This window comes from Nicotiana tomentosiformis, chromosome 9 (assembly GCF_000390325.3).
Source record: "Nicotiana tomentosiformis chromosome 9, ASM39032v3, whole genome shotgun sequence".
NCBI lineage: Eukaryota > Viridiplantae > Streptophyta > Magnoliopsida > Solanales > Solanaceae > Nicotiana > Nicotiana tomentosiformis.
This window is the reverse complement of record NC_090820.1, coordinates 66964467-66981399: the sequence shown is the minus strand read 5'-3', so window position 1 is coordinate 66981399 and position 16933 is coordinate 66964467. Positions and strand designations below refer to the sequence as shown.

Here is a 16933-nt window from a genome sequence, read left to right as displayed (position 1 = left end):
TTCAGCTTTGGAGAAGAAAGAAAAAGAACAGCAAGCTCCACTTTTAAAAAATAATAGCCATAGAGATGGGATGAGCTCTTTTTTATTCTTTAAAGAAATTGCTTCATCATTAACTTATAATTAACCTTAATCCTAAAAGAGAATTTAAAACTTGTGGATCATTTTCTAGTTTAAAGATTCAGACGTCCCTTTTAATTAAAGGACCCAAGACTACAATCTACCCGACTAGATGTCTTTTGCAGTTCTTCATAATAAATCTTAATTTTTTTCTTTCATGGATTTCGTCATACTTGTGGCTGAAATGCTTCATCTGCTCTATCATAGTAGTCATTTCACTCCAACTTTTTCCTCGAGACCAACTTCTACAGTTTGGATTCTAACCAGCGGCGAATCCAGAAATTTTTCCAAGGATTCTTCAAACTTGAAAGAAGTAAAAAAAATATCCGCGACAAAGGGTGTTCAATATATGTTATATACCTTTCAACCCTAATATTTTATCTATATACTCGAGATCTTAACCCTTCAAGATCTCAAGTGTCTGAAAGCTCTGATGATGCAACCTAAACAAATGTAGACAAAAGTTGTAAGAAAGAGTTTGTGGGCAATCAACTTCTGGCTTCACAATTTTGTTCTAGTAAATGATAGATACTCCATTAAAAAATAGTATCTAGCTTTCCCTTTTTGTATCTTACGACCCTGACTTGAATAATTTTTTGTTATAAAATATTTGCATTTTATAGGTCAGCAGCAGATTGATATAATGTAAAGAGGCGCAATTGGTAGTTTTCTTAACAAGGTTTTGCGCCATTGATAGTTCCCCTAACTTTTTTCTTTTTCTATTTTTTTTATATACCAGATTTCGTACTGAATGCAAATTCTTGTTTACTAAATTAAAAAATACTAGTGTTAAATAAAGAAGATTAGCACCAAGACGCATGCTATTAAATGATTTACAGTATTCGAGTTATGAGGCATCCCCTCAAACTTTGGATGACTCCAGTAATACTAAAAAGACCCAAATTCACTGATTTTACAAGGAAAAACTCCAATTTCCAGCAGTAATTGACCATAAATAACACGTATCATATCAACGAGAATAATGTTGCTGCAACTTAAGACTGACGAATTCTCCTCAAGTTCCCTTTTCTTTTCGTTTTTTCCACCCTTTTTCCCAAGCAGTTGGCATTAGGGAGAAGGATTGTAGCTACTCTTATATCAGCATGTTTGGATCACTTCAAACACTGCCCTTCTCTACTATAGTAGAAGTGTTCATATTGCCGACAGCAAAATTTCGGAACTTCACACATCAGTCTGCATGATCTATAGCTTTTCCAGCAGAATAGAATCCTTAAAAATTGGCTTACCATGTATTGGTGCGCTTCAAGTAGGCAAATACACCAACACTTGTTAGCACAACAGCGCCGGCAAAAATCCCCATGTGCAGTGAAACCCATCCATCTTTCTCGACAGAGGTAGTACTCAATTCTGGCGCTGATTTTTCTTGGTTTACATCATAGTAGTCTAGATGCAATCTTAAGGCCTGCAAAAGAAATGTAGCAGTCATGAAAATAAGAATGCTATGACCAAACTGTCCACAAAGCCTGTATACATCCACTGACAGAAATAGATGCCCGAGGGAATTTTGGTCATCATCAGAGTTTTGATGCTAAAAGGGAAACAAAAAATTTCGAGAAAATCAAAACACTTGTTAATTATTTACGAGTTGGTATTAAAATTATTCACATGACAATTCATTTCTCTGCCTAATCCGACTATTCACAAAATTCTCTCTGGAATATGATTACAACTTCATTAACAAGGGGAAGCAGTTGCTCGTGACACAAGATCTCCCGCAATTTTGACAACCATAACTTAATGGAAGTCGATGCAATAGGAAAAACATAGGCCAACCACATAGACAGCCCCCTAAAATTCCACATTCTTTGTTAAAAAAGTAGGGCATAATTTTTACTCTGCTGACATGAAAAAACGAACCAATTAATGGACGCCAAGTGTAAAATAATAAAAGCAAACAAATAAATTTGAAAAAGAAAGAAAAAAGGCGTTTTAGCCATAAAATAAAAAAATTCTTTTCTGATAATCCTCTCGACGAACGTCCCCCCTCCGTTCGTCGTTTTCATCGTTCTTTTTCTTCTCCATTTTTTTTGGGCTTTTCTTTGTTTTCTTCTTCATCCATCTTCTGTTGAAATAAACATAATAGCTATGAGTCTAGTACAACAAAGACGTTAGAGATCGGAATATCAAATCTTGCCGACCTCTTCCTCTTCAAAGCTGCCGGGAAGTAGAAACAGAAACAGAACAGGCAGTAGAAGATCTAATAAGGCGCTGGGTTTATTTGGCAGAGTATTTTACTCCATACTAGAACATCTTAACAGAACAATCTTGCATAGTATATGTTTACTCCATATATAGCAGATCCATTTCCCTTTGCATTCTTGGGTGCAAAAGCTAACGTGTGCATTCTTTGGTTCCTCCAGATTACTATGTCGTTTCTTTCTCGTTCTTTCACTGTTTTGATAATTTATACGACGATTTATATTTTTTGGATCATGATAGTCTTTGTGGTTGTCGGTTTCCTTCTTATAAGGAGCAGAAAGAGAACTCTGCAACAAACCAGAATCTGATGTATGCAAACGAGCATCATCAGAAAAATCACCAGAAAGGGGATATTCATAATGGGGTGGGCAGAATTAGAAACTTTGGCGGAGAAAAACTGATGGAATTTGTTTTATTTAAAACCCCGATGAGGATTAATAAATAAGAAAAAAACTAGTAGGATGGTGACCAAAATGGTAGATGGAGATGGAGAGAAAAGAGAAAGAAGACAGATGAACAATATGTGTGAGAGGGGCAAAATTGCTAATTTTTTAGCAATGTCAGCAAAATGTAAACATTCACGCGCCTAAATGTAGTGAGAATCACTCTTTATGCCATGTCAGCGCTTTATGTTTAATAGGTACATTTTGGTGAGTGTTGGAGTGTCTACTAGGTACAAGGGTCAGTAGAGGTGTCCAAATAAAAATTAGTGCCAACTTTAGGGGCTGTCTATGTATTCGACATAACAAGGGGCATCTCCATACCTTTAGTCCCACTGATCTAGCGTGGTTAACTGCACCAACAAGATCACTATCAGTTGTCAGCAGAACTTTATCGCCTTCATCATCTTCATACTGCAATAAGGATAGAAAAAAGTTCATACCATCTTCATCTATTCATTTACCAAATGAAGAGCAGAAGGTAAATTCATCAAGGCGGAAAAACGATTTTCATTTACACCTACCAAAAGTTGAGGACGATTTTGTTCATCTACTGCACCTAACCTTTGCATAACCACAGTAACAAGCTCCACTAAATTCTCTGAGCCTGAGAAAGAAAAAGCGGAGGGTCAGATGCATGCTCTAAGAATTAAGTTAAATTAGTGCATGAATAGAACCTCTAAAGACTGTAGGGGGGATTCCTATGCAGTAAAAGCTTTGGTGTTGCTTCTTATAACTAAATTTACGTTACTGGAAAGTTAAAATTTAAGAAAACAATCCACCTCATTAAGCCACCTTGAATCCTGCAGTGTAGTTGTAAAAGCACAACCCTAAACAAGAGAAGATTACTCAATGGCAGGATTCCAGTCAATATCATAGGGCAAAACTCGTTTTAGGTTTTCAAGTTGCCAATATTAGCTTTTTAGAAGCTTTTAAAAATTGCAACATTACCAACATAAAACCTTTTCTCCCATCAGACACTTATTTTAATCATATCCATGGAAACTCGTGTCTTGTTCAACCAAAAATTACAGCCCTTTAAGTTTAATTGAAGTTCCAGTTTCTTCAGCCTGCACTTCAAGGCTTAGTCAGACTCCTTATGCTTTTAATACGAACTTCATCAAAACATTGAAACATAAGAAATTCTCCTTTTAGACTCCTGCAATTAAGCACAGACTACATTCTCCAATGGAAAGGGATATGATACTCTCATGATAAAATGGAAACTTCAAATATTGATCCCTTCATTCCAATTTTTGTGGTATTATTTGCTTATTATTCAACTTTAAACTTCTCAACCCTTAATGAGAAGATTTTATAACTACACAAATTGTGATGGCATGTTTAAGATCACATGTTTCAAAAGTCTTATAGGCACACAAACATACATATTTAAGACCACAAGTTTCAAAAGTCTTCTTTCTTTTTTTTCATGCCGAGTCAATGCCATACAAATTGGAACGGAGGGAGTATTAAATGCAGTTGCTGGAAGAAATCTAAATGAGTTCCATAGCAACTCAGCTTTATAAAAGTGAAAGCATTATATATTGCAAAAAGCAATTGTTCACAACAAAAATGGGTATGTTGGGATTTAAGAGTTACTAAATATAAAAATGAGGTATTCTTTTTTAAACAAACTAAAAAGAAATATAAGACAAACTGAAAAGGATGGAGTATATCTACTTGTGAAGGAAAATCAATTAAGTTCAACGATACAGCCTTCCTCTACAAAATGTTGACTAACGTTCCTAGTGCACAATGTAATGAAGTCTATACAGCACTCACCAAAACTAAATCTGTGGACACGACCCTTAAGGTCCTCAAATTTAAAAGCAAATGTATTTCCAAGACCCAAAGATGGATATCCAGATTTTCCAGCTTCTGTCCCTTCTGACATCATCAATTGAGACATAGACATCTCACTGTATGATAAGCAAATTAGTTTTTATATGCCCAGAGTCATGAAAGCAACACCATGTAGGAAGCAAAAGTACCTGAGCGTATCAAAATCGTCTGGTGGCTCCAGGTTAAGTGCCGAATCCCAAAACTTCTGCATCACAGTATTGGCCACTTCATTGACAGCACCAGAGCTGCTCTCCACCTTAGGGAAACAGCAAATTTAAGACAACATGCTCGGTATTGCACTCCTTCCTCAAAAAACTATGGTACATTATGTCCTCATAGATGCAAGTCCTAATTCATTTACTGAGGCTTTATTTGAAGGTTTGACCAATTTTCATGTAAATCTGGACTCTGATTAACTCGCTTTTCAGAAACAACAACCATATATTTAGAAACATTGGAAAAAAAATACAGCAAGTGTGCCTTCTCCCACTTCAAAATAGAGCCCTCCGTAGAGTTGATGCATTCTAGAATAGGAGCCTAATGTAGAAAATATAACCTATATAACCACGATAGGTTTTACAAAAATTATAACTTTTAGGATCAGCAACCAATGAAACACGCTAATATAGAACATCAATATAATTGCATACCAATCTGCATGCCCACCATATTAAACCTGAAACAATTGGTCTCAGGGGAATAGCCACTTCCTGAAGCAGTCTTTCAAATGCGTTTGATGGGATTGCTATATCAAACTTGCAGCTTAGATAGGGCTTCTCTGTTTTAACTAAATTAACTGGTGCTGATAATGTTAAGGAATCGCTTAGACAGCTCATGAAGAAATAAACAAACAGGTTGAAGCAGTGTTTGGTTACTAGTTGATAAAAATAAAGCAAAGAGTGGCCTGCAAGGCTTAGTTCAAGTAACAAAGGTTGAGGGACTTGTGACTTAGGTCATAGGTTCGAGGCCTTCGCCATGTGAATAAAGTCTGGTATTTAAGTGAAGAAGGGTAGACGGGTGGGCCCATTACCCCAAGTTTCGAAGGTTGCGGTTGATCCTAAGGGTCAGCCCACAGGGATTTCTCGGTTATTCAAAAAAAAAAAAATAACACAAAAAATAGAGAGTGACAATTCACCAAGGAAATAGGCTTTGCACATACACGCCTTTTTATTTATTTAAGTCTTAAAAAAATTGATCAATGCAAAAATCTATGTTGCAAAGATTAATAAAAATCCTTGCGGGAATCGTATCGTCCTGACACGATTTGGGTGTGGGTGTCGGATCCCCACTAAATTTAATCAACCTAACTTGGGTGCTTTTACTACGATTGTGGCTGAGTATGGGTTGATAGGTTTGATTTTGAGTTTGTGTCTATATATGTTCACAATGAAGCGCTAGAAAGAATTTAATCATACTAGCTTTAATTTAATAATTTCAATTAATTGGCAAAAAAATATACTTATAAATGTCGTAATATACATTTGTTTAGTATATCTTGACACCCTTACCCATACTCCTAACCGTATCCGCGAACCTAAGATTTAATTTAGGTGATGACAAATCCGACTTCTAGGTCTGTTCCCGTGTGCACATCCGTATCAAAGCAGCATAGTACAAAACGATACATGCAAAAGAGGCCCATATCATGACTAGAATCATTTCCTATCTTCCATCTAGTTCAAACAAGGATTTCATATGTCACCACTTTCCAGACATATAACATAAGAAGCAATTGGAAGTTTACCATAGATATAGCTGCATGAGTTATCTGCAACACGTCTATGCAGGCGACGGCACATCCATCTGCAAAAATATATATTAAACTTGATAGTGGAAACCACTTTTCACTATTAAAATCAGAATGTCAAGAAGCAAAAGCTCACCTCTATCTAGAACAGGAAGGTGCAGAAACTTCCCATCATGCATTATATGCAGAGCCTCAAGTATTGTTGTCTCTAATGTTGCGCATTCAGGGCTTGGTGTCATTACCTATAAATATGACTTAGTCAAAACGCTTTCTCCTTGGACAAGAGACATAGGGGCTAAAGAGTGAGCAAAAACAGGATCATTTGTGATCCCGCATAATCTCAAATATTATCAATTTCGGTGTGTAGACCAAAACGAACCTTGTGAAATAGGAGAGAAGGGATGCGACAATTGGGGTTTTGAATAAAAGGACCTATTAATTACGTCAAAGTAAAAGACGAAAATAAGTTGTTCAAAAAGTCCAGCAATGAAGACCACCATGTAGATGGAGCAATGAGGGAACTTCCAAAAACAAGTTCAGCTGCCAGTAATGAATCTGAATGAGCACCTCAGAACTTCCATGAGAAGGATGTTTGGGGTTAATTAAAGAATTATAAGTCAAATTCAGATCCAGCATCCTCTTAATGTTCAAAATATGCACCAACAAGCCATATACATAAGTACCAAATAACATCATGTTACTTCCTCAACTATCAGGTCACCTATTTAACAACGAAATACATCCTATGGTGCTTTAACAATAATAAATTAGTTAGGGACTTGTCCCTCCCATCTTTACCTAAGAGCAGTGTTGTGAAAAGCGCTCGCGCGAAGCGAAGCGAGGCGGGCACATGGTCGCTTCTGTGTTGTGAAGCGTAGCAGGTGATATGAAGCGTGCGCTTCTGCCAAAAAAAGCGAGAAGCGCAACTGAAGCGAGAAGCGACAGTAGCGAGCGCTTCACTATATTAAGTGGCCGCCAACGTTAATTAAATAAAAAAACTGTCTTTTTTCAAAACATCATCTAGCAGCAGAGAAAAACAGCGACTAGGGTTCCCATTTTCAGCACTTTTCAAGTTCAATTTCATTAAGTTCAAGCCCAGGTATGTGATTTCTTCTGACTAGGGTTTCCATTTTCAGCACTTTTCAAGTTCAATTTCATTAAGTTCAAGCCCAGGTATGTGATTTCTTCTTCCTCCTCCTCCTCCTCTTCCTCCTCCTGCTTCTTCTTCTTCTTCTTCTTCCACTGTTTCAGCCTCAAAATAGCAGCGAAATGCTGCCAAATTTTTTTATTTTTCCTTCAGTTCTTCTTTCTCATTCTCTTCTTCTTTTTCTTTCACTGTTTCAGTCTTAAATTGCAGCGAAATGCTGCCCAATTTTTTTCTTACTTACTGCCTTCTTTTTTGTTTCAGTTCTTCTTAGCTCTTACTGCCTTTTTTTTGGCTTCAATATTTATTATAATTTTTTTTTTTAAATTCCGCTTCACTTCAAAAAAGCGAGCGCTTCGCTTCTCGCTTTAAGCGAAAAGGGGCTTGTCGCATTTCCTCGCTTCACACTCTTTACAACACTGTCGAAGAGACATAACTGCAATTCACCGTGATCCTTATGTTTCACATCCCTGCCACAATACAACCTTCCCCAATCAAGTGAACTTGGCAAGATGAAACAAATTAATTATTTTCAGAGGTGATTAATTGGAAATGAAAATTTCATTTTTCTGATTGAAGTTGTCTTTTGATGGTCCTGTTGAAATCATTATTTAGATACTAAGATTAGTAATTGTAATTGCACTTTGATTATTATAAGTACTGAATCTACTACATTCAGCAGTATTTTGCTTTCGGTAACAAGTTTGTGCTTCACTTCTCGTTCTTCGTTTTAAGGCTCATGGATTTTGTCACTTTTCTTTTTTGGCACTTTTTGCTTTTAAAAACAGTGAAGTAACAAAAAATATTAGAACTCTCATTAGACGGCTAGAAATAAGGAGAAAACAAAACCTTTTCCACCAGTGTCAGCTCAGGGGATAGATTTTGTGCTACAACACGCATAAGAATATCTTTTGAGCTGCATCACAATACCAGCAGGCATCTATTAGCTATGCACTACATAATCGCCAAGGCTTGGGCATGAGAAGATAATAACATTACTAAATGTACATAGAATTGAAGCTTGTTGAGGAAAAAGTAAATACGTCAATATCCCCTGAATTTTGTTTCCAACTGAAATTATAGCTGAGTTGACCCGTAATTCTCGCATCTTCTTAGCAGCAACATACACAGGATCTGAGGGGCATACTATTGCCACCCTGATGACATAACAAGGTTCCAATTCAGGTACTCAAAGTCAATTTAACACATTCTTCTCAAATTTAAGATGAAGTAGGGAAGTTAGTTATACTTAGTATTTTCAGAAACAATGGCTGACAAAGAGGGCTTGAACATCCGCTCCCTCAATGTTTCTATGAATGCAGATGGAGCTGAAACAGAGTGCAGAAACCATAAGACGGTTAACCATAACCCCAGACGTATAAGTTTATTAGGAGCTTAAAGTAATCAGGAACAATCTGCTGCAAGCAACAAATTGAGAGGAATGCAAATTGACCAAGCATCAAGTGTAGACATCTTATATCACTAGAACATGTCAGCTAAGCAAACTTGGATACACATCTACAAACACTCATCAACTTTGTTTCAAAGTCATACACACAACACACTCTCTACTCCATTCATAAGTAATGGTCTTTGTAAGGCCAAACAAATCCACAAAAAGCATATCACAAACATCGATATTATAGCATTTGGTTGCAGACCCGAAGTTAAGACTGATGTATCAATCAAAACACTCTACGAAATAGTGGTTCAATGTAATGGCTATCTCTAGCCCACTCTAATAACAAAAAAAGGATAAAATTGAAAAAAGAAAGTTAAAAAATACTAGGTGTTCCTGAATTGCACTATCTCAAGTATCCCTTGGCTATACTTCGCAACTCTCCTGCAATAAATAATAAATCTGAACAGAGATACACTGTAGCCTCACATATGTACAAGTAACTGCTAATTTCCTGCAGGTAATTAGTAATAGAATCTTGTCCCTCACGTACAGCACCGATTGGGTGGGGTTTTTTTTTTTTTTTTTGGGAGGGGGGGGAGTTTGTAAGATAGCTTGTTAATCCTAATCTGTATGATATGCTCCCGAACCTTGCTTTCTTCTAGTTGCAGGGAGAATTTTCAGCTAAGCCTCTCAAGAGTGATGCCTAATAACCCATCCATGACCACCAATAGTCAATAATGCAACTTCTGATTCTGGCCAGAGATGGCACATCACAGGGGAAAACTGGGGAGAGGAAGAAGGTGGTGTCAGTTCAAAATACAAGAATGTGCTTTTGTTCGAGTGCACCCTTATTCATAAGCTTTCTATGAAATATCAGACTTGTTCCCCCAAGACATAGCATCCCCCTTTAAGGGGTGTCCAACTTGCAGGCTGCAGCTACTTCATGTTTTTTTTTTCCCTTTAATGATAATGTTGGAGCTACTTCATGTTGTCTTTTCCTTTTCCCTTTTCGGGGTTTTTTTTTGTGAACCAAGATAATAAAATTTAAATTCAATATTAGCAGCATCAATAATTACTGATTCTAAAGCTGTAAAATAGAGTATTCTCAGCTTTGAGTTGATTTTTCCTGTGAAGGGCTTTTCTTTAACAGACGTCAAAAGAAAAATGGACCACACTATAAAAAGAAAGCATGAAAAAGATTATTACTGTACATACAGAAATCAGAGCTTTTCTACGAGACAATGCATAAAATTAACTTTTGGTACATGATCGCAGCAACTAGCACTTCCACGAAGCACTATTGTCGCTTGGAGACAACTAACCCAAGAAGTTATTTCCCCACTGCCGTTCAACTCCTTCAACAGCTGCAGCAATTGCACTTCCCTGTTCTGCAGCTTTCTCCATCCTTGATATTGCATCATAAAGGCATTTTGTAATATCCAGTATTGCTATAACTTCACCATTTTCCACAACAGGAAGATGACGAAATTTACCTGTTGAAACGAGCAAAACAAGACAACAATAAAATAAGAATAAAGAAATAAGTCTCTTATCAGATATCTTCAGATTACTTTTTACTCGTGGTTTTCTCAAACCAGTTTTGAAAATGCTTTTCTTGAGCCGAGGGTCTATCGGAAATAGCCTCTCTACCTCTCACAAGGTAAGGTTTACGTACACCACACCCTCCCAGACCCCACGTGTGGGGATTTTGTATGTTGTTGTTGTATCAGATTACTTCAAGGTGGAGATTGCAACTAAACATTGGATGTAGGATCTAACAGTTCTAATAACACCAGCTCAACGTGTATCTTAAGTACAAAAGAGAAGTCCACTAAGGGGATAACATGGACTTTTTGTTCATCCTAGAAAAAGAAACATAATCAATTGCTATTGTTACAATTGCCATCACCTTAATAGTAGTGTTAATAATTAAAAGGGTGGCATTTCTCCATAATGTGTGCAATGGAAAATAACTTGACCAGGCATTTTATCTCCTACATTACAACACTAAAAGTTTACTGCTACCAAGCAGCTTCGAACTTATGTAAATTTAAGCTATATGTCCCATCATTCGCCAGTCCCAACTGCAACTTCACAATTTTCATGTTAGTCACAGGAATGGCCTCCCATAGAAAAGCCAATACTAGTCTCACTAAATTAGTTCTGGAATGATTCATCGATGAAATTAGTCCTAGATGTATGAAAAGTTGTTGATTCCTTTTCTTTCTTAATGGCGAGAGAGAAATCAGAGTATAAAATGTCAAGAAAGACACCTTGCACCATCTTCTGAAGCGCTTCAATAGCCAATGAATCTGCAGTCACAAAAATAGGGTTCCTGGTCATGACCTTCGAGATAATTGTTTGCTCAGGCCTCAACTCCTCAGCTATAACCCTAGTCGCAATATCCTACACACAGAAATCCGAATTTTAAAAAAAATAACAACGTAAGCCAGAAACAACTAATTTCCAGTGCTGCAACAAGTGTCTTTAGCTTTACTTTCATATATGTTTACCTATGAGTTGTCACTTCCCTTCATTTTTAAAGCCTAACAACTCCCAAGATTACTCATATATAAGGGAGGAATAGCCTTTTGGTAAAGGCCCTCCACCTATAAGCATATCTAAAAGAAAATATTACTAAAAGAATATAAACAAACAACAACAACCCAGTATAATCCCACTAGTGGGGTCTGGGGAGGGTAGTGTGTACGCAGACCTTACCCCTACCCTGGGGTAGAGAGGCTGTTTCCGATAGACCCTCGGCTCCCTCCCTCCAAGAACTCCCCACCTTGCTCTTGGGATGACTCGAACTCACAACCTCTTAGTTGGAAGTGGAGGGTGCTCACCGCTAGAGCAACCCACTCTTGTCTATTTTACTAAAAAAATATAAAAAAGAAAAAACAACAATAACAACCTCCCTGGTCTACTTATCTATTTGTGGTCTCATTGAACACTACCAAGTTCATTAAAAGTTAATTATACAACACTCTCTAATATATAGAATGGAAATTTTCCTTCTTCCTGAACCAACCATTTTAGCGTTAAAGTCTTCAGAGATACATAAACCCCAGAATTAAATCATTTTAAAAAAGCAGTAAACTGAACATTTGAATACACAAAAGCAAAAACATAAAATAAGAAAATAAAATAAGAGAGCAAGAAAATGATCATTTTCAGAAGACCTTGTCAGTTACTATGCCAGAGAGCAAGGCATTTGCGTCAGTTAGCAGAACAGCATCAACTCGTCTCGCTGCCATCCGCCGACATGCCTCAGACACGGTGGTCCCCTCCGGAATTGTTAGTGCCTTCGATAACCTCAGCTTCTTCACTGTTCTCTCCCCAGCAACAGACCTAAACGCACACATCTCAGCATCTAGATGCATAAAAACATCTACCGCCATGCATAAACATTACCATAAAAGTGCAGAAACACTCTAATGTTATGTTAATTATACCATTCCCTCCTACAGACAAGCCAAACAACTGTCTTGTTACCAAAAGAGTTCTTTCAAATTTGATGAAACTTTTTTTCTAAAATGTAAAGGTAATATTAATTTTTTTTACCAGGAAAAAAATTATTAGTAAATCAGTACCAAGAAGGTACTAGAGAAAGTACAAAAGATAGGAACTGTTTCCCTATTGACTAAGAGAGTCCAAAAACGCTGGCATGCTATCTAAAATTGCTGCTTGTACACCAAAAAATATTGATTTTGTAAACATTTAAGCTTTACAAAAGGAATATAGTCAGCCCTTCCTTCAAAGCATCTACCGTTTCTTATGACCACACAGTTATGTTCAAATGATGCACGAGGGGATCGTCTTCCAAATCCTTTTGCACCAATTATCAACCTTCAGCTCTTCCCAATATATTATTAGCTTCCTCACATCCAATGGGATTAACCAATTTACTCCAAACCAGAATACTCAAAAGCAAAAAGCGAAAAAGAGCACCAAAGTCTGTAGCGACTTTAAGCGCAAAGCATGATTAAAGCGTGGGCTTTAGCGAAGAAGAGCACCAACGAAGAAAAGATTAAAAAAATAAGAAATGTAATGCAAGAAAATGTAACTATGAACACAAATAATAATTATTTAGACTTGAGCATGGAAATACTATAATTAAGCTATATATATGCAGTACTCTACCCTTTTAAGAACTATATATATGCAGTTAAAATCATGTCAATCAAGTTGAAAAGCCACATTATATTTCTGATTTAGATGAAAAGGTGTAGTTTTAGGTTGTTACTGGTTAGTTTTCTTATACTAAATATCTAATTTCTTATTCTTAATCACTAAAAATCCAGTGATGGCATTTTCTTGACTATTAATGTATCACTTTGTCAACTTTTTATTGTCTGGTGCAACGCTCTTAAGGACAGCCCATCGTTGAAGATGCACACGCCTAGAACCTTGACGCCTACATTAAAGCACTAACTAAGGGAGACGAAGGGCACAATCTGCGCTTCAAGTTGGTAAGTATTAAGACTTCATTTCTATTTCTATTGCCGATGATCATAGAAGCCAACACGAGATAGTTTACAAATAGAGACCAGATCTGCCAGGTATAGCAACAATGCCAAAAATACATGACTGCTACTGTCCAGGGAACTGCTAGAAGGAAACACCTATTGCATACTGAAAACCCCCTTCTTTGAAGTTTGTTAAGGACAACACTCCTTGCTGCTAACAACCCAACTCCTCATTTTAATTCTCTCTACAATTCTAGAAGGGAACTCAAACATGAAGTGAATTCTATTTAGCTCCTTGACTTTCACCTTGTCCGGAATTTGTCTAGTTTTTTCAGCCCATTGTTGAACCTCTACACGACTAAGGATAACAGTTGTGGAATCTCCAAAATCCAATTAAGCATGTACAGATAATCTACTCTGGACTTCATAGAGCTTTTGTCAATCCAGAAAGTGTTACCATCCAACCCTTCTCCATCCAAAATCTTAAAATCGTATTCGTCATTGGCCATCCTTTAATCTGAGCCACTTGATCGTAGCTCAACTTTCTTTGATCTTGCTCTAAGTTTTCACTCTGAACAATACCTTTCTCGATAAATTTAGTAATCTTGCTCACATACTCCCTCCATCCAAGACTTTCCCCCTATTTCTGGAATAATCATCACAGAATTTCTCGTACCTTTTCTTGACATCACTCAGATATATGTGCACAAGCATTAAACTTTTGGAACATGAAATAGGAATAGAGTTGACTAGTATTTTTCCATCGTCTACAAATCCTACCTGTGCCTTCCGGAGATAACTGTAAGGATTTGCAAAAGGCCAAAATGCTCAATTTAATGAACTATTGAAGGGAAAAAAGATTACAACAACAGTTTCGTCAATGGATAAAAAAGAGTAGATACACTGATGATAAGATACAGCTTGTAACCCTCTGAAGATAAACCTGATGGATAAGTTGCAGCTTCTAACCTGCGGAAAGAAGGTTTGACTTCAACATCTCACATTCTAACTCTACACCACTATTCTGTTTTTGAAATAAAAACAGTTACTATGGTTCAAAGGTATATCCGTTAAGTGCAGACACCGCTCTATTAGTAAGTAGATCATATCATTCCATTCACGTAGAGAAAACTGAACCAATTTTACATAACCAAAAACAATTATTAATCTGAATGGACAAGCAAATAAAGCTTGATCCTTAAACTTTATATACTATTCTGCATCCTATTGGCACGAAAGAGAAAGACAAAAGAAATTGTAATCCCCCACCAAAAGGGTTTGACTTTCACAATATGCTTTCAACTATAAACCAAAATTCCATTCTCAGATTGATTCATCCTTGGAAAAAAAAAAAAAGATGGATGATAAGCTACAGCGTGTAAACCTCTGAAGAGAAATCTGATGGATAAGTTGCAGGTTATAACCTGTGCAAAGAAAGTTCGAAAGAGAAAAAGCAAAAGATATTGTAATCGCTACCGAAAGGGTTTGACTTCCACAATATGCTTTAAACTATAAACCAAAATTTTATATGAAAATCAGAGAAAAAAGAGAATAGGGCTTACGAGTGAGGTGGAGAAGAGGGCTTGTTCTGGCTAGTACCATTCTCAGATTGATTCACAGATTTCTTGACAGTCGATATGTTTCGTTTCTGTACCAAACTATTGCGCCTGGGCGCTGGAGGCACTTGACTACTCATATTTATTTTTGCGAAAACACCAATCTACACACACACATAATAATTTATTTGATTTTCTGGGAATATTTCAAAGTAAGCAACAAGGCATCGGCTACAAGTAAATAATAGAGGCAGAAAAAGAGAAGAATTATTAGGTTTTCTGGATTGTTAAAGAATTGAGTAAGGTTTAGGGAGGTGGATGGGGGAATTTAGGGAGGGAAGACTTGTGCGTCGAGCCTAACCCAAACCCTCTCTTCTGCTCTCTCTCTCTCTCTCCCTTCTCTTTTTCTCCCCTCTCGGCGCTCTTGCTTTTCTGATCCCGCAGACCTAGATAGCATCTTTTCTTTATTTTTCTTTTTTCTTAACTTTGCAATTATTAGTCCTTTTTTTACAAAATTAGGTTTTGGGTACTATCTAAATCTATTTATTCTATATTATATTATCTATTCATCTATCTATCTATACTATATTAAAAGCACGACTGTCAAATATCGTTCGCATTTTTTACCTTTTAAAAGTAGAGTTCTCACTAGATAAAATAGTTATTTAATTATTTTCCTAATTTTTAGAATTTCAAACTTGTAGGAATTCCTTATATTTAGGAATAAATCCAATAAGATTTTACTTTTATTAAAAAATTCCTTATTTAAATTGTATATTTAAGATTGAATTTCCACAAAGGGAAATCGAGGGTTCGGTATTCTAAAATAAACCTCAAGTAACGAAGACCTTTGACATGAAATGCCTCTTTGCCATAAACTTTTTTTTTCCTTTTTTTGTTCAATCTTTTAAGAATGATTGAAATATTTCTACAAAACAAATATGGTATATTTTATTTTTATGTTTTGCTTTTGAAACCTTTTTTCCACCCGAAGACTTTAACCAAAATAAGAATCTGAAAACTTTCAACAGAAATATACTATTTAATAGTAAACTTTGCAAAATCTTCAACTAGAAAGCCTAAAACAACATATTACACTCGAAAGCCTACTTGATTATTTTTTATTTTTTTTAACTACTCTGTATAACAATAAAACTCTTTACACATCTAGTATGTTCTTTAAAATACTATGAAGTTCTAAAGAAAGTATAAAACATTTTTAAAACAGATGCAAGTATTTGGGTACACGCATGTCGCGCCCCTTAGCGAATTATCATTAGTCCTTTTTATCTTTAAAAAATTAATTTTACACTAGACAAAATAGTCAGTTAATTATTTTTCTAATATTTAAGAATTCAAAATTTACTAAATTTTGTATATTAAATCATTTATTATTTGGACCGTTTAATACAACAAATTTGTAGAAGAAAAATAACACTAAAAATTTTGCCCAATTCTTTTTAGGTAGGAGTCCTTTTTCTCTCACATATTTCAGTGTTATAAAATTATAAATGCCTATTAGGTCAATTGAAGTTCGTCAAAAAATAGTATGTTTTCTTGCGTGGGTTGATAGAGTATGTCCATGAGTGATATTTTTAACTCCAGGTAAAAAAACACATATAGAGATAGAAAGGAAGATAAATAAGTAACATTAAAGGGAGGTTATAAATATATGGTTGTACCAAAAGTTAATCTTTTAGCAATTCAATTAGATATTTTTAAAAATAAATTAATGAAAAATAATTTTTTTTACTTACAAAAGTTTAAAACTATTGAGGGGGAACTTATTGGTGAAAATTTTCATCATAGAAAACCTAAGATAAAAATTGGAGGTCCTTTTAAGCCTATTCAGTATTTGTATATAAAATGATATTTTCAATATATCAATGACTAAGAACACTTTTACGTGGCGATTTCTTTTCTTATTGAGTTAGATATATAGAAGTAATATCTTTTATTTTCAAAAACTTATACTTTTATTTATAATTAACAC

The 16933-nt window shown here is 35.8% G+C and overlaps 1 protein-coding gene across 1 annotated transcript; it reads right to left on the bottom strand.

The window, feature by feature from the left end:
* Positions 1 to 906: 906 nt before the first annotated feature.
* On the bottom strand, positions 907 to 15398 carry LOC104115377 (CBS domain-containing protein CBSCBSPB3). Its single transcript, XM_009625995.4, has 14 exons — positions 14947 to 15398; positions 12098 to 12266; positions 11189 to 11321; positions 10238 to 10408; positions 8763 to 8841; positions 8557 to 8670; positions 8363 to 8429; positions 6506 to 6611; positions 6367 to 6425; positions 4772 to 4878; positions 4563 to 4699; positions 3302 to 3384; positions 3102 to 3191; positions 907 to 1540 (listed from the first exon to the last, which is right to left on the bottom strand). Exons 1-14 carry the CDS (start codon positions 15078 to 15080, stop codon positions 1361 to 1363), a joined length of 1629 nt encoding a protein of 542 aa, XP_009624290.1. The 5' UTR covers positions 15081 to 15398; the 3' UTR covers positions 907 to 1360.
* Positions 15399 to 16933: the final 1535 nt, after the last annotated feature.

Bases quoted from the DNA above. Each gene is read 5' to 3' on its own strand.
- LOC104115377 (XM_009625995.4), bottom strand. From the start codon at position 15,080: ATGAGTAGTCAAGTGCCTCCAGCGCCCAGGCGCAATAGTTTGGTACAG. The intron at 8,842-10,237 runs GTTAGTTGTCTC...ACTCTGTTTCAG, and splicing joins GTGGGGAAATAACTTCTTGG to CTCCATCTGCATTCATAGAA. The intron at 3,192-3,301 runs GTAGGTGTAAAT...TCCTTATTGCAG, and splicing joins AAAATCGTCCTCAACTTTTG to TATGAAGATGATGAAGGCGA.